This window comes from Peromyscus californicus, unplaced genomic scaffold, assembly GCF_007827085.1.
Source record: "Peromyscus californicus insignis strain IS unplaced genomic scaffold, ASM782708v3 Scaffold_18__1_contigs__length_77618521, whole genome shotgun sequence".
Classification (NCBI taxonomy): Eukaryota; Metazoa; Chordata; class Mammalia; order Rodentia; family Cricetidae; genus Peromyscus; species Peromyscus californicus.
In genome coordinates, this window is record NW_026294480.1 from 33,444,256 (window position 1) to 33,468,404 (window position 24,149).

Consider the following 24,149-nt stretch of genomic DNA (forward strand, 5'->3'; position numbering starts at 1 on the left):
GACACTATGTGTTTTCTCTCTCTTGATTGGCTTTTGACTGAGCAATTATTGTTCTTCATTGGATGATTTTGTCATCATTTAGGTACTCATATTTTTTCCTGAGGAATGCTTTCTTCAGTATCTCACCTTCCACACTTCTAAAATTGCACATTCACTTGTATATTGTTATTATCTCTATAGTACTTTACTAGATAATAAATTGCAAGAGGGCAGGGATTAAGCCAGAAGTATTTACTGTTATAGTTCTAGTGCCAACCATAGTTCATGACCCAATAAATATGTAACAGATTGTAGTGGAATATTAAAAGGGCCATCAGACCTGGAATTTATTCTGGTCCCTTAGGTCTTGAAATAATCAGTGATTGTTATCTGTGATTTATGGGGTTGCTCTTTCTTGGGAATTTCGCATAACCTCAGTCATAAGACATTTCTGCCAAACCTGGAATTCTTATAGTGACTGTTTTCTTAGTTAATGGTTCCTTAAGACAACTCCTAGTTCAGATGAGAGATTTTGGTATGAGGGAATCAACTTGATAAAAGGCTAAAAAGAGCTTCTGCAGAGTTCCTACCCAGTCAGTTCATGAAAACTGATTCCCCCTTTTGCTTTTGCTAAGCCTAAATTCATTCTGCAGTGTCTCTCTTTCTTTACCTGGCCCATGTAACTCAGAACACTGACATCTGGCACCCAATGTGGTGGGTTGGGAGAAAAGAGGGGTCAGGACACTCCAGGACTGGAGGTAATGATCACTTACTGGTAAGTGAGATTCCAGGATTTGGCAAAGACATGGGGAATTCCCCATCTCAGAAGCAGCAATATATGCTGTTGTTAAAATGCTTCCAAAAAGAAAATGGAATGAAAGTGAAAAACAAAAAAGCCAGCTTACTGAACTTTTAGTATTGACTAAATGTCATTGCTGTTGGTTTCAGGCAACTAACTCTTCATGTTCAGTTAAAATAGATGGTGTGGAAACTATTAGGGTCTGTGAGAAGTCCCATAAAAGACCACCAGTCAAGATGCAATCAGTAAGAGTGTTTATTATACCAGCATGCATGTGGGGTCATTCACCTGTACATACAAAATGGCAAGACCTCAAAAGGGACGTATAAGCTCCTTTTAAGCACAGCTAAGGGGAGTTTCAGGGTCAGATAGATAATTTTATCTATGATTGGCTTATGTGAGTGGCAATCATATTAGTACATTTCTAATTGGTTAGGGCTAGCAGGGATTGGCTAAGGCTTTCCATTCTTGGGCAAGTCTAGACAAGTTCCAGGCTTTGTCCTTATTTGGTTATTGCCTTGAGGTACCTGGGGGGTGCGGGGGAGTTGGCCCAGGCCTAGTACCATGCAATTCTCCTCATCCTTACTGTCAGGGTCATTGGTGATTGATTGCCCTTTGTTCATGGCTTCCTCAGAAACTGTCTGTCCAGTTTCAAAAGGCAGGAACTGAGGCCTAGTTCTTAACTGAGTTATTAGGAGCCTGTCATGGTATTTGCCTGGCTATCTCGTTTCCCCTTGAGTAGTGGACTATCTCAAATCCTTGAGATGGGTCTGCTCCAGGGGCTGATATTGGGATCTTAGTATCATCAGTTTAGTGGTACCCAGACAGGAATGATCATTTAGTTAAGGCAAAATGATGTAAGAGACAATAGCAACTAACAGAAGCAGGAGGGCCAAAAGCCCTGTGATGGCTGACAGAGTTCTTTATGTAGAAGGGACCTGGAAATGAGAATGGGGGCCAGTTATTATTCTATCTCAGGTTCTGGTTTTGTAATGTTTCTTGAGTATAGCTCAGGATTAGAAATAAATACTGAGAGCTTTGAGATGAGCTTATCAAAGATGAGAAACTATACCATTAATGATTTGATCTTTATGTTAATTAATTTCCAATGTCTTGGAGCTGCTGCAGAGTGAAAAGTCAGAAAAAGCTTGGTCAGAGGTAGAACAGGGAAGTGAGAAGGAGGAAATTCTAGCTCAGAATTGTTGGTCAGCAGAGAATGTCATCTCAGAGACAAAAATGATGTTTTGGAGGAAGATGAAAGTGAGGAAGGTCAAGACACAAATCTACTCCTCTTTTAGATGAAACAGATTTAAAAAAAGGAAAAATTGTAGCATTAGCTGTACAATTGCAAATTTGAAGATACAAATAAAAAGACTCCAGAGATAAAGAATGAAATAAGAAAAATGGTTCTTCCCAGTAGAGAAAATAAATGGTTAATCATAATCAAGGACCTATGGAGCCTCCTTATGAAGGAGTTGAGGGACTGTTACCTAAGACTATAAGGACACCACCTCATGTGTTTCCAGTCACTATGTAGAAAATGCCTACAAATAACCAATATCCTCAAGGTTATGTTCAAATTAGTTGGAGACCTACAGAAATGATAGATCTGAAGTGATTTAAAGAGGAAATAGAGACATATGAGATGCATTCACCCTATATAAGACAGATTATAAATAACTGGGATACTCAGAATAGAATAATCCCACAAGCTTGGAAGGATTTAGTGGCAGCTATACTAGAAGCTGGTCCTCAATTGCAGTGGCTTCCTTGATGGAGAGGGGAAGCAGCAGCCATAGAACACTGTAATCAGGTTAGAGAAGCAAATAGGCAGAAAATAAACCTGGAATTCTTGTAATGACTGTGTTTGATTAGGTAATAGTTCCTTAAGACAATTCCTAGTTCAGATAAGGGATTTTGGTATTGGGGAATTGACTTTCTAAAAGGACTATTGTATATCAATAAAAAGAGCTTCTGCAGAACTCCTACCCAGTCAGTCCATGGAGACTTTTATGAGAAAATAAGTCCCCCACAAAAATACCAAGTAATTAAAGAAGTTTACAAAAGAATGTTACAAGTCGTTGGTAAAGGTAATTCAGAGGCAAGATTTCTGTTTAAAAATAATTAAAAACTTTAAATCTTTCATAAATATCTACAGAAATTTATTTCTTCTTCGCCATATGGTTTTTAATTATATGTCAGTGGAGAGGGAGATGGTTCAAATATGATCACTTTGCTTCTGGTATATTTTTGGTACATTGTAATTAATCTGATATTAAAAATAAATCTAGCATTATCTTTTATTTGTTCTGTTCATGTGGGTTTCCTAAAGTACAATAACTAACTATAAGTTGTAGGAGGAATTTTCTAGTGCAGAGGTTCCCTGTGTTTAAATAACTTGTTGTGACTTATTAAGGGCTGTCTGTTGCCTGTGTATCTCCATGGTGAAACCAGCTTTCTATGGGAACTTACTTTGTTATGATCTTGGATAAACAATGGAATCATGTATTCTATGGTTTGCAGGGTTAACAGTCTTGTCTTTTTCATTCTCCTTTTCTGTAAATAAGGACTAGACTGTTAGGCTCAGATCCCTTCCAACTCTCTTTCTCTGAAAATGAACATACCAAAATATCAGTTGAACAATAATTCCCAGTGTTAAGACTTTTCATTTAGACTACTATGGTTTAGCTGCATCACCATGATTGTAATTAATTTTTTTTCATTTACTTTTATTTTATGTGTATGGGTATAGTGCCTTCATGTATGTCTGCATACAACGCTCACAAAGGCCAAAAGAGGTCATCAGATCCCATGGGGCTAAAGGTCTAGAAAATTGTGAGTAGCCATGTGGTTTCCAGGAATCAGGAATTTAACCCAGTTCTCTTAACTGATCATCACTCCAATGAAGCATGATCTTAATTAGTCTTATCAATAAAAACCAGGAGTCAGATGAAAGCTGAAAGATCAGAGAAGTAGAGGAGCAGCCACAGTCACTTCCTACCTCTCAGAATCCTCTGATCAAAGGGCCAAGATCCTGTCTCCACCCTGCCTTACCACTTCCTCTCTCCACACAGCCTTGTCACTTCCTATCTCCTCTCCATACAGACCTCCAGACCTCTATGGTTAACTAGTGGCTAGCTCCACCCTCTGATCTCCAAGCAAGCTTTATTTGTTAGAGCATACACAAAATATCACCACAAATGTAAATTTCTAGCTTTTGAAAGTTATTATTACAAACTATTTAGGATAATAAAAAAATGCAGGATAGTAGTCACCTATTACAATCAAACTTGTAGTCATGTTAGGCATGTTTTCAGAGGTCAAACAGAGACATAGTTTAGATAGGTAGGTGGTCTTCAAACACTTCAGAGATCTACAGAATATGGAATTTAAGATATTTTAATAACATAAAGTTCTTTTTTTTTTTGAAACGACAATAAGACATGTATGCTCCTGGCAGCATCAATCTATTATTTCAAAGAAAATGATGGGCATTGAAGAAACTCCCTATGGAGTTTACTTTCTTTGTGGCAAAAGTTAGCTGCTGGGCAAGAAATTATCCTTGCCTTGACTGGGGACAGTATGCTGTCAAAATGGACAAGCAGGACAGTGAAGAAAGTGACTGCAGAACTTTGCCAAGACAAGGTGTGACAGTCCTTCAAAAATCTTGCTTCACAGATGAGTCTGTCAGCTATTCCAAGCCTGTAGGCCAAAGATGGATGCCCCAATGTTGCAGAGGAACCTTGGGTGACTATCCAGGCAGCCAGCTGTTTCTGTTTTTCTTAATTTTGGAAGTTGTTTGCTCTGCACTTTCTGTTTACTCAGGCAATTTTATATCCTTCTGGGGTCTTTGATGGAGTTGAAGACTAAATAGTTGTAATTATATGTGGTGATATTTTGTTGTACCCCAATAAAATTTGCTGAAAGATCAGAGAGACAAAAGAACAAGCCACTGCTACTTCTCACCTTGCCAACTCCACCAGTCCTCTCACTGAATATCACTGTGTCCTCAGCCAAAAGGGGTCCAGCCAAAAAGGCTCTCAGCGGAAAAACCTTAGTTCCTGTCTCCTCATGCCTTGTGTTCTCCACCCAGCCATAATACTTCTTTCCTAGTGCTGGGATTAAAGGTGTGTGATTCCCAAGTACTGGGATTAAAGGTGTGTGCCACCACTGCTTGGCTCTGTTTCTCTCCTAGACTGAGTCAGTCTCATGTAGTCCAGGGTGGCTTTGAACTCATAGAGCTCCAGACAGATCTCTGCCTCCTGACTGCTAGGATTAAAGGTGTTTGCCACTACTGCCTAGTATCTATGTTTAATCTAGTGGCTTGTTCTGGTCTCTGATCTTCAGGCAGATTTTATTAGGGTACACAATATATCACCACAATTATAGTTTTTCTTAGTTATAATAGAAAGTAAATTAGATACAAAATTTTAGACTCACCAAGGTAAGTATTTTCTCTAATTTTGCCAAATGTAAATAGGTTAGTGTTACTGTAATTCTTACTTAATTACTGTTTTTGTTGTATATAATCTTACTATGTTAAAGTTAAAACCTTACTTTTTAATTAGACAAAAAGGGTAAAATGCCATGTAATAATCCTCTGTACACTGAGAAGATTTGTCACTGGAATTAGTTTAATAAAAAGCTGATTGGCCAAGAGCCAGGCAGAAAGTATAGGCGGGGCAACCAGACAAGGAGGATTCTGGGAAGAGGAAGGAGTCACCAAGCCAGATGCAGAGAAACAAGATAAGATGTTATACTGAGAAAAGGTACCAAGCTATATGGCTAAACATAGATAGGAATTATGGGTTAAGTGTAAGAGCTAATTAGTAATAAGCCTGAGTTACCAGCTGAGCATTTATAATTAATATAAGCCTCTGTGTGGTAATTTGGGAAGCAGCTACTGGGTATTTGTGAGTTGCTGGTGGGACAGAAACTTCAGACTACACTCCATCTTGCGTCTGTAAATTTTTTTATTTAGTTAGATTTGGCATGTTAGAATATGAATCCTTTAGTTTCTGTGGGTTGTTTGTTTGTAAACAGGGTCTCATTATCTACAGGCTGCTCTAGAACAGGCAGCATTCCTCTGGCCTCAGCCTCTCAAGTGTTGAGATTACAGGAGTAATAGCATAGGTGTTTGTACTCTTCAGTTCACCTTGCTATACGAAGCAATCTTCCTGGCCTTCGGGTTCTTGATTAGAAAGTAACTGGAGGTTTTTGTTAATTGTTTTTGGTTAAAAAACATATTCTGAGTACGAATCTATGTGCCAGGTATACAAGCACCAAGGCACAGAACACGGGTTTTTTGTTCTGTTCATTCAGAGTGAACTGACAAGGAGGAAGAAACTGAAGTTACAAAGGCTAGATGAAGGAAAGTCACTGTGATTAATCACTCTTAAAAGATCACAGTAGTACTTTTGTACTTTCAATATATTCTACTAGGCAAGAACAAAAACCTTAAAAATAAGATGGAAAGGATAGAGTTATTCAAGACATAGTGTGTCAAACATATATCAGAAAAACTCACAAAGAGCATTAGATTTCTGTGGCCATAGGCAAGAATTAGCATTCATGGAATGCAAACCGATTTGACCTCTGAAGTGCCTATTAAAATCCAGAAGAACGCTTAACACTTTCAAGGAGGGTCTCAAGGTGAACTAAAACAGATAGTGCTGGAGCTACCGCATTTAGGGCGCAAGACACGTCAGATACTTTAAATGGGAGCTAGCTAAGATACATCCCAGCTAAAACAAGCTACAGGGCTAATATTCCGAAAAGCGTCATTCCAACTAGCACCTCGCGGACGGTCGAACTGTCCAGCTCTGAGCTTGGATGAACCTCACCCGTCCGCAGACTTCCGTTTCTGACCACGGGACAACAATCACTTTATTTTAGGTAACCTCTCCTTCACTACCGCGCCAACTGCCGTAATCCTCTTTCCAGACCTTCCAGTCGGCCCTTTGCCAGACAGCTGCAGGGGCTGCGCTCTCCGGGCGCCCGCGGAGACAGCCGACGTCCCATTGGCTCAGCCTGGGGCATGGTCGGCTGCCGATTGGTTGAAAAGAGGAGGCGGGAGGGAGGTGTGCCCTTACATCATCCCGGCCCCTCGAAGCACAGGATTGTGGGAGGGACGGGGCGACTGGGAGGAACTAAATACCCGGAACGACCTTTGCGGGCCAGGACGGTCGTCGCCCGGAGCCTAGGTCTCCGCCCACCGGCAGGGTGGGCTCCGCCCTCGCTCCGCCAGCGGGGCCATCAGGTGATCGCAGGCTGGCGTGGTCACGTGGACCGGGCGGGCGCGCCCGAGCTGGCCATGGCGGCCGCGGTGTCCGGTGTGGTGAGGCGGGTGGAAGAGCTCGGGGACCTGGCTCAGGCCCACATACAGCACCTTAGCGAAGCCGCGGGGGAAGACGGTGAGGGAGCGCCGCAGAGGGAGGCGGGCGGACGGTGGTGAGACCCGTGGTGCCGCCGCGCTCGCCGGCCAGAAGGCGCGGCCTGCGGTCCCAGGCGGGGGTCCCTGGTCCTGGCCCACGGAGGGCTGGCGCTTCTGAGCCGGTCCCCATTGGGCCGTCATTTACCCTCTCCCCAGAAGTCGTGCTGTCAATGCAGCGTTTTTTTAAAATATTCCTTGAAACCCTTTTTGTTTACATCCGACCAGATGTGCAGTGTCGAATCTGCGGAAAGGGTAGACTCTGAATAAAAGTACCCTTGGACGATCCCCTGAATGCTTAATACTGTGCACAAATGAACGTTTCTTTTTTTTTAATTTTTTTTTTTGCATCCAGTAAATACAAAGGGGCGTGCGTGACAGTTCACTTTCTCATTCCTACCTTGTAAATTTCCCCCCTTTGTGTTCAAAATTCAGTCGCAAATAAACAGTATTTTACACAGTTGCACTGGTGTAGTTTAAATGGGCTTCCCTCCACACCATCTTAGTTCTTTCAGAGCCATGCATAATACTGAGAAATATCTGAGCTGTTTTCTTAAAGAGAAAAAAAAAAAGTGGGTTGGGAAATAGATCGTTCTTCTGACATCAGAATCAGTTTGCTTTTTATAATTTCTCAGTTGTAACTGATTGGACAGTACTTTTTTTTAATGTTGTGCCTTTGCCGTACACAAGCTTTAAAATTATTATAACTAGATTCATAGAAAAACCATAGTGAAGCATTTTTCCAAGTGATTGAGTAGTTGGTATATTTACAGAATTGGTTCTACAATTAAATGAGCCACTTTGCATGAAGAACATTTGCTGGACTGTTTCTTCTTAGGACAGTATTCCTCAGTGTCCCACATACTACAGTGAGGCTATGGCTTTTGTTTTGTGGCAAGTGGAAGACAGGGTTCAGTAGTGACTGTTACCTGATCGCTATCCAGGTTACTTTTAATTCTAGTTTTATTTGGGTCAGCCCAGAAAGCCTGAATAATCTTTATTCACTTATTACCGAACCCAACAGTCCTTCGTATTTTCTTTTGAAAGGATTCTATGATCCCATGTAGAAGAAGCCTGGAAAGAGAAGTTCAATGTTACATGGTCTTGTTTGGAGGCTTTTATACATCTAAATTTTACTAAAATCACAGTGGTAGCTGTCCACTTTATGAGCTACTAGTCAGTATTGAAGTTAATCTTACTAGAGAATTACTAACAGGGCTTACTTAAGTTTAATTAAAACAAGATTATGTGTATTTGAATTAAACTTGGCCCCTTTTCATACAACAAAAAAAATACACATTGGAAATTTGCCCTTTAGCCTAACAGTTACATGTTTTTATTAAGTTGTCACTACTGATAGTCTATTTTAGTCAAACTAGATTACATAAGGCATATCCTCATTCTACTTAAAATGCTCTTTGTATTTATGGCCAATTTTTTTGTTCATCTATTTCTCATTGCTAACAGTATGATAGTGTCTTGTATGGAATAATACCATAAGAAGGACATTTTCCAGAGATTATGTGAGTCACTTTTATCTTTTGCCTTGCTGGTTTGCTTTAAATATTTCTAGTTAAAGATGATGTATTTTTATGAACTTTTCCAAGATGATACCTATGCCAGTACCACATCCCCCCTGTAGTAATAACGATACCGTCTTTCTTCAGCAGTGACTTGGTTTAGTACAAGTCTTGGCCTTTACAATCATCTCGGAAGTTAAGGGAAAAATATAAACAGCTTCTAAAGCATGTGGGGAGTGCAGTATTCCATACTGTTGGGGTTCACAGGAGAATCTTCTGAGTTGTACAGTTGGTACTTTGGGGCCAAGGAGAGATGGGAAGACTGCTAACTAGATAGCATTCAGTCCAGGTGAATAGTGATCTTAACAGCAATAAAAAAAATCCTCTAAAGCTACAGTTTAGTTTTTTTCACAGGAAAACTAAAGGTCATGATGTGACTGCCAGCTGACATACCCGATGGTATTTTTATTCTAAAACTGAACAGATTATCTCTTTATGTAACAGCAGAGGCTGGATCAGATGGGACCACACCAACTCCTACGTTGTCTGTCCATTGGCAGATGGTTAGGAAAGGTGCTGTATTTCAGAGAAGAGGCTTAGAGACTTTCGAGTCTTGCTTGTGGCATGCTTATATACATTTTACTACATGAAGTGATGCAGAGGCAGGACGGGATCTTTGGGACCCACGAAGTCTGGAATCAGACGTAAAGAAGATGTGGTAGTAAAGGGGAGATGGTGAAGGCTGGAAGGTTGGGTAACTTGTGATAAAGTGCATAGGAAGTATTGGAATTTTTGTTTGTTTCTTGTTTTTCTGTAGGTTTTGAAGGAATGAGGTAATTTGTTCCATAGCAAAGTTGTAAAGGAATAGGATAGCCTTTTAAATTGTAATCGTAGTTGTAGCAGCTAGAAATACAAATACAATAAAGTTTGAGTTGTTTACAGTCTGATATTTTTACAGATTTGATTTGGTCACTTATTCTTTTAGGCAGCATTTGCAGTTACATTTATGAAATTACGTGCATTCAGTGGAACTCTTCCCGCAGATGTGTAGATTTTGCATTATTCCGATAAAAGTTGTAAATTTATTAAGTTTTTTAAGTATTTCACCATTGTAAAAAACATTATAATAAACTGAGAGCGACGTAGACGGCTCAGCAGGTGAAGCACGTGCTGTGCAAGCAGTATGAACTGTGGTAAATGCCAAGTTGCCGTTGTGGTTCATATGTCATCCCAAGGCTCCCAGGGCAGGTTGGCTAGCCAGACTAGCTGAACGGCAAGCTCCGTGTTCAATGACCTTGGCTCAGTATAGAAGGTGAGGAGTGATTGAGGAAGACATCTTGATGTCAGTCTTTGCCTTCCACATGCACACCCACACGTGTGTGAACATGCATACATATGCATGTACACGTACACACCCAAGAAAGAAGTGAGCTGTATACTTAATTCTTTAATAAAGTCGCTTAAGAATGTAGACCAAACTTAAGAAATAGCAACAGTGAATCTAAAAAAGCTTTCACTCCTTTGCTTTTGATAATAAATATACTTTTTTGTGATTGGGTTTTATGTATGAAAAACTTAATGTTTTAGGTAAGAGATGGCTATCTTGTCATAATATAGTTTTGTTACATCATTTCTGTTTATAGCTTTTTTTATTTAAAAGGCACTTTGAATTTATGTAAAATAATCATGTTTTTATTACTTACAGATCACTTTTTAATTCGGGCCTCTGCAGCTCTAGAAAAATTGAAACTCTTGTGTGGAGAAGAGAAAGAATGTTCAAATCCATCCAATCTTTTGGAACTGTACACACAGGTACTGAAACAAATGTGAAGTCTGGCTCTCCTGAGGGTATGTGTGATGCACACACATATTCATGAGGATGTGGGTACTTGTGCACTTGAGTGTATTCATCTGGAAATCAGAGGTTGATGTTAGGTCTTTTCTTCAGTCACTCCATCTTGATTTTTGAGACAGGGTCTTTCACTGAACCTGTAGCTTATGGATTCAGCTGGGCCTATGGGCCAGCCAGTGAGGGCCAGAGATGCAGCTGTCTTAGCCTCCCCAGTGCTGGGATTACAGGTGCTCACTGCCAGGCCCAACTTCTTCCGTGGATGCTGAGGATCTAAACTCAGGTCCTATGCTTGTGTCAAAGACTGCATTGACTGGGCCATCTCCCTCAGTCCCTGAACTCTGGTGTTTTGAGGGCAGATTGATTATTTAAATGGTGGACTCCCAAAGGCTAAATATGTAATAAAGTCAAATTAATCTTAAAGCATTGAATTTTATTAATGAGAACTGCAGTTTGCAAAGGAGGAAGATTCATTAGATGTGTAAATAAAAATACTGCTATTAACACTGTTAATGATAACTAATCCGAATACTAGAAACTAAGGCCTAATTTTCTCCCCTGGAATTCACATTTTCCTAGGATTGTAAATATGATTCCTGTGCTGTCATTATACACATTCATGACATTTTTCTGTTAGTTTTTACCTTCTGTCTTAGTTAGGGTTACTATTGCTGTGAAGAGACACCAAGACCACGGCAACTCTTATAAAGGAAAATCATTTAATTGGGGTGGCTTACAGTTTCAGAGGTTTAGTCCATTTTCATCATGGCAGAACATGGCAGAATGCAGACAGACATGGTGCTGAAGAAGGAGCTGAGAGTCCTATATCTTGACCTGCTGGCAACAGGAAGTACTCTGAGACACTGGGCGTCTTGAAGATATATGAAACCTCAGAGCCCACCCCCATAGTGAAACATTTCCTCCAACAAGGCCATACCTACTCCAACAAAGCCACACCTCCTAATAGTGCCACTCCCTATGGGGACCATTTTCTTTTAAACCACGACAACTTCCTTTTGAGTGGTATCTGCTTTCTTGGTCTTCTCAAGCACTTCTGAGGAAAGCTGACATCAAGAACTATAATGGCATCACAGTAATTGATATTTGAATAGCACTTTGTGGTTAGCAAAGTGCTTTCATATGTCCTTTCTTGATTGCTAAGAGATAGTAAAGATGAAGTAGTTATGAAAAGTAGAGGACTTGGTTAAGTTTTGCAAGTGCGTATTTATAGTGTTGACAGGCCCATCACTGTGCTTCCTCATAGGAGGTACATGTTAGTGTTTCTCCCTCCAGGCATGGCTGAATTAACCTATAGTAGCTAAACCCCTAAGAACTAACTTGGAAGGAAGGTATCTAGCTCTTCAGAAGACTTTCCACTCCTGTCTGCTATGATGAGGATTATGCTTGGTCTTTCACATGAAGATCCTCTAAATATTTGAACTTCCCCCAATACAGCAGAATATTTAGAGATACAGACTTAAATTTCCCATGCCTTGAATTCTGCCCATGGCTCTGAATCCATAGCTTCCCTCTGTAAGATGCTCATGGCTTTCAATCAAGCCTGTAAGATGCTGATCTCTCTCCCCTTGAAGATAAGGCTTAGGCCTTATCACTTAGGTATTATTAATTGTGCTTGTAGTGTTTCACATGTTTTACATATGCATTTTATTCTCAAAGAAAGGAAATTTCAAAGGCACTGGCTTGTCGTTGCTTAGTTTTGTGACCAGTAGAAAAACTACCACTACAACCCAGTTTCCTTAGTATTAGTCTAGTAGATTAAAATAAGTAAAAGGGCTAAGGAGTTTTAATATCTTACAGGCTGTTAGGGACTCAATGTTGGAATTCATACATGAATAGCATGCTTCATTTATGTGGTGGCAGGATGTATGCTCTGAAATACTGGCTGTATATTTGGGAAAAACAAATCTGAAGATTCAATATTGAAAAGTAGAAGTAGACTATAATACTTCAGGCATTTATAAACTTTTCAAGGGTTATACAAATATAAACAGCAAATAATTTAATAATTGATTACATTTTCATAATTATGGTAATTGAAACATGAATCTTTATTTACTTCTTGAAACAGTACTATCACTAATCCTGTTTAGCTGAACATTTTGCTTACTTTCAAATTTAAATACATGTGTTAACATGGTTGAGTGTCTAATAAAGCTTTATATATGCAAGGCTAAATTCTTTGTTACTCTGTGAAGTTCCATCTCTTACAGATACTTTTCTTCTTTGTCTTAAGGCCATATTGGACATGACATATTTTGAGGAGAATAAACTAGTAGATGAAGATTTTCCTGAAGACTCTTCTCCCCAGAAAGTAAAAGATCTCCTCAGTTTCCTTTCAGAACCAGAAATTTTAGTTAAAGAAAACAATATGCATCCCAAAGTAAGTTCTGTATACTTGCGAATGGTAACAGAACATTGTCACATTGTCTTTCTGCTGTCCTGCTCTTTAGACTATATTTTTGTTGCTTGTGAATGTATCTTTGTTTTAAATTAAGATTAAAAGAAAGAGGTTTGCTGGGTATGGTTTCACATGTTTTAATCCTAGCACTTGAGAGAGGCAAGAGTTCTGAGTTTGAGGCCAACCTGGTCTAAATAGGGAGTTCTAGGCCAGCCTGGTCTACATAGTAAGTTCCAGGCTAGCCAAGACTGTTTAAAAAGATCCTGTCTCAAAGAGGGTAGGGGTTAAGGGAGAGGAGCTTAACACTCCAGGTCATGACCAGAAAAGTATATTTTATGAACTCCTTTCAAAATATTTATATAATGGAATTTTAACTGTATTACATACAGAATCCTTTTCTAACATGGATACTCCCTTGTCCCTTTTACTTTGCAGGTGCTTTTTCTTGATAGTCATATAGTCTAATTTCTACATTTGTCTTTATTGCCTTTTTTTTTCCTTTAGAGTTTTGAGACAGGGTCTCACTGTGTAATGCTGGCTGCCCTTGAACTCTGTAGGTCAGGCTGGCCTTAGATTCATAGAAATCTACCTGCCTCTACCTCCTAAGTACTAGAAGGAAAAATCATGTCCCACCACTCCTAGTCCTTACTGTTTGTTTAAATCCTGGTCCTGGTGAACATTTACTGCTTTTTTACTAGCACTGATGGCTTGTCTCCTGTGTGCTCTTTTCTCCTTCACCTTAAGAAACTTTCCCTTGCTCTTTGCTGGAAATTCCTCTTTTTCATCTTAGAGATAGGTGTTGCCCAAGGATGTCTCCTTCATGCTTTGGTAGTCTCTGTTCTGTCTGTAATGTCCTGTTCACATACTTTGTTGGCCTTAATATATCTAGTCCTGGGTATTCTTTTATTTTTTTTAAACATTTATTTGTGGGTGCATTGTGTACATGTACATGTATGTGCCACAGTACACATGTGGAGGTCAGGACAGCTTACAGGAGTCATTTCTCTTCTTTCACCATATGGGTTCTGGAATTGAATTCAGGTTTTAAGGTTTGACCACAAGCACCATTACCTGCTGAGCCTCCTTACTGGCCCAGCTGGATACTATTTCAAGTAAATTATTTCTTGTATTTATGTGCCTGCTGACTGTCTACCTAAATACCTTCTTGGCTCTATATATTTATTAGGACAAGCTTGCTGGAAAAGCAGATTACCCCAAGATTTAAAGGCCATACCACTACAAACATTTTGATTTATTAAAATTATTTTTTATATATCTTTTCATTATTCTAGCAATTTAATTCTTATTCTATTCTCTAGTTCCTATTTCTTTCTAGAAAAATAGATATGATCTTGACAAAGTGTGTTCTAAAAGGGTATCATTTTAATGAGATAATGGATTTTTTTCCATTTTCCAAATAATAGTAGAGGGTTTTGCTACTATGGTATTTCAAGTTATTTTATGAAACTATTTGTGAATTACAGTTAGTTTGCTGTGTATATACCAACAGACAACAATTAAGTCTACTTAATTCCAGCATAAGCCTTCCTCTGTAGCCTAACCTAGACACATTCTGTGAAATGAGAGTGCTTGAATCGCTTAGTTTTCTTTAGAAGTTTGATTTTTGTAAATGTATGGCTTTTTTGTGGATATGCAGTTTATGTTTCTTTTTAGCTATGTGATTTGCTTGGGGATGAGCTACTGGAATGCCTCTCTTGGAGACGAGGAGCCCTGTTATATATGTATTGTCATTCTCTAACTAAGAGAAGGGAGTGGCTCTTGAGAAAATCTAACTTGCTTCAGAAGGTAAGAAACAATTTCATTTTTTGTTTTGAATGTTAGCATTTACAGGCTTTAAAACATTTTATAATAACAGTAGTGAAATCAGACATTCTGGACTAGTAGACCTACATTTTAGGTTCACAGGCTTTAGGTTCTTGGAATTTCTGTGAAGACTAAGATGACACATGAAAGAATATCATCGTTTGGAGACTACTACATGTGTCTCTCAAGTTCTTGATTTTTATTTTTATTTGAATATGAGATAAAGCTATTAATTTCTAAATATTTAAAGAGGTTTTGTTATGAGTCTCCCTTTGTAGGCAAGGTAATTCTGAGAAGCCAGTATAACTCTGCTCCTAAGACAGTATGACTCTGTGATTTGTATCTGTTCTAACATTATTCCAAAGACATGAATCTTATGTCACTAAGAATTCCAGCTCAGTCTAAATATACCCATAGTTTACATAGGCTTGGAAACGGGAAGCCATACTTTTAGGTAGAAAATTTTAGATATACTATATCTGAATCATAAAAAGGGCTGAAAATATAGTTTGGTGTTAGAGCACTTGTCTAGCATATGATAACCTAGGTGTAGTTCCCAGGACTGCAGAACAAACAAAACTCCACATATATTAACATTTTTCTGAATTCACCTTTACAACATTTATCCTTTGATAATATTTTTTAATAAATGAATTACTGCCCCATGTGTTTGTGGTTGATATTTTCTTCTTGTTCCATACTCTTATTATTTGGGGGGTTTACTTATATTAGAACAGTCTTAGAGTGGTGAGTTTTTATGCCATTGGAATATAATAGTAATTATATATACCTGTGTATCAGTCCATTTATTCTTGAGTAAAAAATGAGACAAAAAGTACTTGTTTATAGTTCTGTGTATAATGCTTTTAATTATTTGACTTCTTTATTTAGTACCTTGTTGATGGGATCAATTACTTGCTGCAGATGCTAAATTATCGATGCCCTATCCAGTTAAATGAAGGTGTTTCTTTCCAAGACCTAGACACAGCTAAATTACTAAGTACAGGTAAGGTGATTTCTTGTTAGAGTTTCGTAAATGAAGTTTTTTTGTTGTTGTTATTGATGTTGTTGTTTTAAGATTTAGAAAACTTGCTAACTTTACTCTCATTTGAATTTCATACTGGATTTAAAATGAATTCAAGGACTAAAATCTTTTCATATAATGTAGAAAAACACTTAAAACATATTTAGTTTTGGCTAGATATAGTGGCACAAATCTTTAATCCCAGTATTTAAGAGGCAGAGGCATGAGGAATTGTGAGTTCAAGATCAGCCTGGTCTACATAGTGAGTTCCAGAACAATCAGAGGTATATAATGAGATGTGATATATGTGTGTGTGTGTATTTTCATTAATGTCTTTGTGTATGAGTGAATATATGTACATGTATGGGGGTACCTATGGAGGCCAGAAGAGGATGCAGAGATGGAGTTAATTTGGGAGAGTTAATGTATGGTGTTACTTTTGCTTATTTTTGTTTTGACAAGAGCTAGAGTTGGCTATTAATATTATACTGGAAGTAAGTTTTAAATGAGATAGACATGTATGTGCTAATTGTACTTGCTAAGTAGAAATTGCTTTACACATAGACAACATAATGTAGTGTGGTCTCCCATTTTCCGGAATGCACATCCCAGACTCTTCTCTTTGGTGGCTACTTTTTATTGATGCATGCTTTAGTGAATCAGCTGTTCTGCAAACTCTTACTTCACTTGCTGCTCTTTCTAGGTAGAATTTGAAGATGGCAGCTTATAAGAACAAATTTGGTGACTTGGGTACATTCAAAACAGCAGAAACTTGCATTCTGCTACAGTCATAATTGTAGTTTTATTGAATTATTTTATGTGAGTGACTTAGTTACTGTTCTATTGCTGTGAAGAGACATCATGACCAAGGCAACTTTTATGAAAGAAAGCATTTAATTGAGGGCTTGCTTGCAGTTCAGAGGTTTAGTCCATTATCATCATGGTGGGAGCATGATGGCAGGCAGGCAGGCCTGGTGCTGGAGAAGTAGCTGAGAGCTACATCCTGATCCACATATAGCAGGCAGAGACTGGGCCTGGCAGCGAGCGAGACTCAGGCTTGGTTGGCATGGGCTTTTGAACCCTCAAAGCCTACCCCTAGTGACACACTTCTCTAACCAGGCCGACCTTTAATTCTTTTAAATAATGTAGCTCCCTGGTGACTAAGTATTCAAATATATGAGCCTCTGGGGCCATTCTTATTCAAACCAACATGGTGAGGTTATCATGACCATTTATTTGATGTAAATTTGCTTATCTCACAAGTACTTGTACATTGGAATAAATCATTTGTTTGTGTCTAAGTGACCGTAAGAAGTTGATCATATATTTTAATAACACCATTTTTTGTTTTAATTATTCACTTTTTAATCTTATGGTTTTTTTTGAGATAAGGTTTTACTATGTAGCTTCAGTTAGCCTGGAACTCCTCTGTAGTATAAGAGGCTGGTCTGCAACTGTAATTCTGCCCACCTCCAAGGTTCAAATTACAAATGTTCCTACTACTCCTGGTGTACTCTCTTATTCTAAGTCTAATTTATATGTCTTACAAATTAACATGCTTTTGACCTTAAATATTTAATTACACAGTTGCTGGGAATAATGTTAAAGAACTATTCATCTTTTGATGGAAATGGTCCTGGATGTGCTTTTTTCCTAGTGATACAAAGCATCTTGCATATCATTAGCATCTGATAATTTAAAATTGTATGGCCCATCAAACACATAATGATACATAAGATTATTAGTAGACTCAAATATGGGACTGTCATAACAATACCGTTATATCACTGATCCTAGAATATCCTTCAAAATAAACTTTGTGTTCATGGATGCAGTTCAGGGAATTTATGAGAGTTCTGAAGTTGTATACAGAATTTAGGGAACAATCTAGAAGTGTTCCACTAGTGAAATTAATTTTCAAAAAAAGGTCCTAAAGAGGACTCCTAGAAATGTTAAGAATACCTAGATGGTTATTAAAAAAATACTGTTTGACAATACTCTGCTTTGTTTGGGGGATGAATTTCTTTTCTGGGTAAAAGACAAAAGTATTGATTAAGTTAGGATTGTGAAAGTGATAGTGGACTTTTCTAAATATTAATAAATGGCATGAAAAATGTTAATTGGTGATGACTTTATTAGCTTTTCAATAGCTGATGTTTCTTCTATAAACTTAATTCTAATTTCAAAATGAATGACCTTCCCAGGAATATTTAGTGATATTCATGTGCTGGCTATGATGTACAGTGGAGAAATGTGCTACTGGGGATTAAAGCATTGCCCAGATCCACAGTCAGAAAATCCTGAAGTTGATACTGATGCTTTTGGAGCAAGCTGTACCACACACAAAGAACCTTTGGATTTCCGAGAAGTAGGAGAAAAAATTCTGAAGAAGTATGTGTCGGTGTGTGAAGGACCTCTGAAAGCGCAGGAGTGGAACACAGCGAATGCAAAGCAGATCCTCAGCTTCTTTCAGCAGCGCTGTAGCTAGGTGGTCATCTGTCCTCCCAACTGAGAGAAGTAAAGATGGGTGAACCGGAAAAGAAGGCTTCAGAAAAGGAGCTCTGCTACACTGATCTTGAGAATATTACACTACGTGAAGATGCCCAATGTGGCTACCCTTCTTTAATGCTATCACCTTTCATTGTATAGTCTTAATCTGTGAAAAAGTATTCTCTAATTTCTAAAATGGCATGTATGTTATTCTAACTGGACTTAGAACTACATACAATCCTGCCACTGATAAGGAGGAACCCAATATAGATTGACAGTTGTTTTCTAATACTTTAGGTTATATTTCATTGTAGTAAAATATATGTAACACAAAATCTTATTTTGAAGTAGGCATACTTCAAAGATGAAAATCAGTTTTCCTCCTTGTTTCAAATATATACTAAGAGTATAAATGTAGGCAATTAAAAGATTATAACTAATATTTAGATTTCATTTCCAGTAAGCTAAATAGCAAAATATTTTAAAAAACGAATCATTGTATTTATTTTGCCATGTATTACTAATAATACTTAAATTATTGACTTAGCTATTTTATAAATTATTTTCTTATTTTGTTTAAAACAAAAACTGCATGGTGTTTCCAATAGTGAAGATAAAAATCAGTGTAGATGATTCTGTCATTAGTTCAGGTGCCATTAGGGCACATCTTTGCATACAATGAACTTTACATATGTTTTGCCTTTATTAGGATTGACATGCTGATGGTCTAAGAGCCTAGTTTCTGTCTTGCTCACCTCTTTCTGCCTACCTCAACTCCTGTTGTCTTGGGATGGTCTGGATGATGATACCTTCTCATGCACTAGACTTTTGTCCCAGTGACATCTGTACATCCAGTCATTTCTGTTACTGCACCTTGAGTATCAGCCATACTCAGTTTCTTTTTCTAAAATCTTAAATTTCAGTAACAGATGACAATTCTCATCTTTTCAGCTTTTAAAATGTCCTTGTTTGTATTGGTTTTTCTCTATTTTCATTCTGCAGCTTTCATCCTTTTTGCAGGTTCTTTCTTGACTGTTCTCCTAACTCTTGAGCAGTGAGCCTTTTTCATGATTTCTTTGCCCTGCACCTCATGGGGCTTCATCGGAACTACTGTCCCCTGGTCTTCCCCTCTTCTCTTTGTCTTTAGCAGGCTCTCAGCACTGCGTTAATCCTTCCTCGGCCATTTATTCTTAGGAGGCTCAGTTCTATGAAAGGCATGTAGTCCTTCCAAGCGTGTTACTACATGTATGACTTCACTTAGAAGAACCTTCACTGCAAGCGACTAAGGTGCCTGTCCTTCCCACTGTGGTAGAGTCCAATTTCATTAGTCACCTCTACCATTGTTCTTTAACAGGAAGTTTAGATTCTGAGGGAGTCAACTTATATTTACTCACTTTTTTGTTTTAAAGAAAAAATAGGCTGCCTGTTTTCTGTTGACTACTCTTTGCTATTTCCTTTGTTTCTCTTGTTGTTTCTCATTTTCTGCTTGTCCTCATGAAGGAGCTGTTCTTTCTTCTTTCCTTTCTCCTTTCTTTTTACTCCAAATGCTCATGTGAAGCAATACTTTTCACGGCCATTTGGCTTGTAATAATGCCTATACCAGGCTGATTTCCATTCCAGGAACTTGAGCTCCGTTTTCCTTACTCTCTGAAGTTTATTTCTAACTGCCTATTAAATGTCTTCATTTTGACAAATACTGACTGCTCAGTAATTTTAAGGTCAGTATGAGCAAACATCAAATTTTTAGCCTTTATGGAAAATCCTCTCCGTTCGTTTCCCCCAGTTTTGTGTATTTTTCAAGTAGGGAAACAGAGGTCTGCCTTCCCATCCTCATTTCTACAACACTCTCACTTGTGTTCTAGACCAACGTTTTTCACACATCAGAACCCTAGGCTCCTTTTGATAACCAAAATTCTGAATGAGCAGTGGAAGTCGGGAGATTCCTCCATCCCTGCTGCAACTCCTGGCCTATCTTTATACAACCAAGATTTTTATCTAACCTAGCATTTTAGCAAGTTTTATTATGAAAATACCTTAGCTTTCTAAAATTAAATGATCTTTAATGTGCTTTTTAGAAGCACAGACTTCTTCAGTGGGTCATAATCCATTAATCAAGTGCTTCCAGTACTTTTCCCAAATGCACTTACGTTTTCCAACCTCAGTACCTTTGTAGACATCATTATTTCTAGGCCCTTCTTTGTGGCCAGATATACTTTACTTGTATGATGTACCTTTGGTAATACTATGTCCAAAGGCTTTTCTTCAGCCCTTTCCAGTAGAGATTAGATGTTCCTTTATTTCTCCTATCTTCCTTTCCCATGTGACCACAGTACAATGTGTTGTAATTATTTTCTTTACTACTGAATGAATTCCATATCTTAAAATTTTACCTTTGCACATACTGTTCTTTGCATGGTAGGTAGTAATGTTTTTTGAATTAATGAGGCATGATTTGAAATGCCAAATTTTGCACAAAAGGGTTGCTGCTATTGCATTCCAAACTGCCATGCCCTCTATACCAGCGGTTGATACAGCAATGAGGAATATAGATTCCTCAGAGGAGTCAAGTGTTACTCGGATGCTAAACCTGAGAAAATAAGACTTCATCTTCAGAAGCTGAGAGCTTCAAGTTTTGCCTTTATGACCTTTCTGGACTCACTGGATGGTACAATTATGAGGTTATTCCTGGGTGCTTTTTGTGTATTTTACTCCCTCCACCCAAACAATTGGAGAACAATTTGTAGACCATGATAGTTGCAGTACTTTTTACTATGGTATTATAAAAGAACAACACATTTTGTATTCATTTAATCTTGAGGAGTAAATTCTTGATTTAGAATGAAGTAACCTCAAAATACCAAATACTCCACATATGGACAGTAATTAAGCCTACAATCAATTCTTTCAACAGCTATTGTATGCCTACTACTACATGCCATATCTTGTTCTAGGCACTGAGCATATAGCTTTGGAAGCACCCTCCTATTATGGGGCTTTCAGTAGAGGAAGAATATATATATATATATATATACAGTCTGCCAAGTGATAACACTATAAAGCATTAAGCAGGGTGTAAGGGACAAGTGTGACTTGGAGATGGGTGCTATCTTATTTGGAGTGGTTGGAAAGGCACATCTAAGCACCCATCTTCAATTTCCATTCTGTTGTTTAGATGCCTTGTATATTCAGTAGACTCAAAGATTTTCTTACTGAAGTCACCACTTAAAACTTTCTCATTTCTGTTGCATTTAGTAGATTTCTGATCAGTGGTGTTCCTAATGTATACTGCCTAAAGGCCTTGGGCTTTTTATTCATTCCAGGTAGTTTTCTTTCTACCTTCCACTTCCCTTTTCTGTCCACAGAAGCCAAAACTGTAGTTTCTTTAATATCACTTGCCTATATATTTTAAACACAATATGAGGTAACATAGTACAGAAATATTACATTAAGAGGTACTTAATATAGTCACGATTAATTTATACATTATATATTCATGCTAGTGTTCAGCAGGTTTTGTTTTCCTACTTCTAGTGAAAAATCACTATCTTCAGTATGAATTCTCTGCTGTTTATTAAGATGTAAAATGTTATAGGATTTTCCATAATCCTTAAATGTTTATCATTCTTTACTCAGTATGAATTTTCTGATGTGGATTAGGCTTTAAGACTTGATTGTGAGTTTGAGGCCAGCCTGGTCTATAAAGAGAGTTTCAGAGCAGCCAGGGCTATTAAACAGAGAAACCCTGTCTTAAAAAACAAAAACCAAAAGAAAAAAAGGACTTAAGAGACTGTCTCTTGTTGTGTTTATAGGCTTTCTGGCTACTGTGCATTATCTGATGTTAAGGTACATATCATTGACATTCCCTTATCTTTTGCATACAGTAGAGTGAGCTAAGAGTCATGACTAAAAGGCCACCGTAAAGTTACGTTCCTAGCTTTACAGTCTGCGGTCAGTGCTTTGATAGTCATTAAAGTGAGCGCTGTGAAGGCATTCTCAGAGTTATCTTCCTGACGCTTTAAAAACCCACTGCTACTAACATGGTCTACGTTTTGGTTGCTTGTCTCCTTGGTCCATCTTCTAGGGCCCCTTTTGTAACTCTATGAATACCCCATCTGCCACAGAATCCAGGATCCCATAGTTCTCTAGTATTACTTACCCTAAGTTCTTTTAATAAAAATGAAATACATTATGGAAGTATTATATTAACATAAGCTTAATATAACAGGAATTAAAAGTATTCATTATGTACTTATGCTGGTGTTTAGTAGTTTTGTTTTACCAACTTTCAGTAACATTTTTCAACTACAGTGTTTTGGAACCTATGATTAATAAAATAAAATCACATTCCCATACTTGTTTCTTGTTTTCTTTTATATTTTATTCTTGCATCAGAGTAAAAATGTTTCCTCTCAGTATGCTTTTCTAATTTCTGAATGCTTTTTTTTCTGGTCCTAATAACTCGCAGACAGGTTAGCATAATGATTCAGATTGTGAGTTCTGGAGCTAGAAGGCCTGAGTTAAATCACAACCCTGCCATTTCCTAACTGTAACTCTTATGTAAATTAATAAATCTTCCTGACTTTTAATATTCTGTTTCTTTTTATTATTTTTAAGCATGTTTAAATGGTGTGTTTCTGTACTTGTGGCCCATGGAGGCTGGAGGCTTCAGATCCTCTGGAGCTGAAGTTTCAGATGGTTGTAAGTCACCTGATGTGGGTGTTGGAACTCCAACTTCCATCCTCTGCGAGAGCAGGGGGAGCTCTTAACCATGATCAATCTCTCTAGCTCCTTAATCTTATTTTCAACAAGTATTTCCATAATGAATCTGAATTCTTCCTCGTTCAATAGATAATTCACATTTCCTTGTAATATAGGAGAGTGGCGTCTCGTTTCTTCAATTTAACTTAGTTTCTCATGCTAATTTTCTTTCTCCAAATACGTAAAATAAAACATAACTTAGGGAGGAGAAATGTCATCTAAGTAATTAATTCATAAGTCTTTTCCTGATAAGCCTGTGGTTGACCTATTCACTACTAGCAATGGCATGTAGAATAATAATCATTTTAAATTTAGATTCTCACAGAACCTCAGTTGCCCCGGCATCAAGCTTTGTTGAATTTCTACTTGTCATTTAGATCCTCAGATACTACTTTTTGAATAAAGGGTTCTATTGAAAAGCATTTAGGGTCTACTAATGAGCAGTAAGTACTGGTACATGCTGGCTTATGTTGTTAAGTATCTGTTACTTCACTGTTTATATACTAGCAACTATTTCCTGTAGCCTTGTGTGTTCTTTAAAGATTTAATGTTTATAAAGATGTGGGCCTTGCCTTCTACTTTGTAGTTACAAAATGGGATGAATTTTTAAACACTCTTATGAACTAGATGTAGGAGAACATTTTTGACAATAGAGATTAAAACAATTGTATATACAAGATCAAAAAATTTACTTATTTTCCAAAAAATAATATAGCTTCATGTCTTAGAATGGTAAACAGTTACAGGTTGACAATGATTTTAAACTAAATTATGTGGAATCCACCTATCATGCTTGTTATCAAGAACAAGATTTTACTTCCACCTTTAGGTTGTTTTGATTGGGATGTAATTTGTCTTACTGCGGTGTAACATGTTTTGGTCCTTACTAAATATTCTTAAAAGATTTTAAATAATTTAACATGAGAATATTAAAGTATCCCCTGTAAGTGACAAGTCTAGATTTGGAAAGGATTTGGGGATTAGATTAATCTACTTGAAAATGACTGACACATGCTACCACACAGGTGTTTGTGTCTTTCCTAAAGAAACTGTATCC

The 24,149-nt window shown here is 37.8% G+C and overlaps 1 protein-coding gene across 1 annotated transcript; it reads left to right on the plus strand.

Moving 5' to 3' along the window:
- The first annotated feature begins 6,916 nt into the window (after nt 1–6,916).
- Nucleotides 6,917–22,686, plus strand: Rimoc1 (RAB7A interacting MON1-CCZ1 complex subunit 1). Its single transcript, XM_052743219.1, has 6 exons — nt 6,917–7,191; nt 10,434–10,540; nt 12,832–12,978; nt 14,671–14,802; nt 15,712–15,826; nt 18,049–22,686. The coding sequence occupies exons 1-6, from the start codon at nt 7,092–7,094 to the stop codon at nt 18,330–18,332; spliced, it is 885 nt and encodes a 294-aa protein (XP_052599179.1). The 5' UTR covers nt 6,917–7,091; the 3' UTR covers nt 18,333–22,686.
- Nucleotides 22,687–24,149: the final 1,463 nt, after the last annotated feature.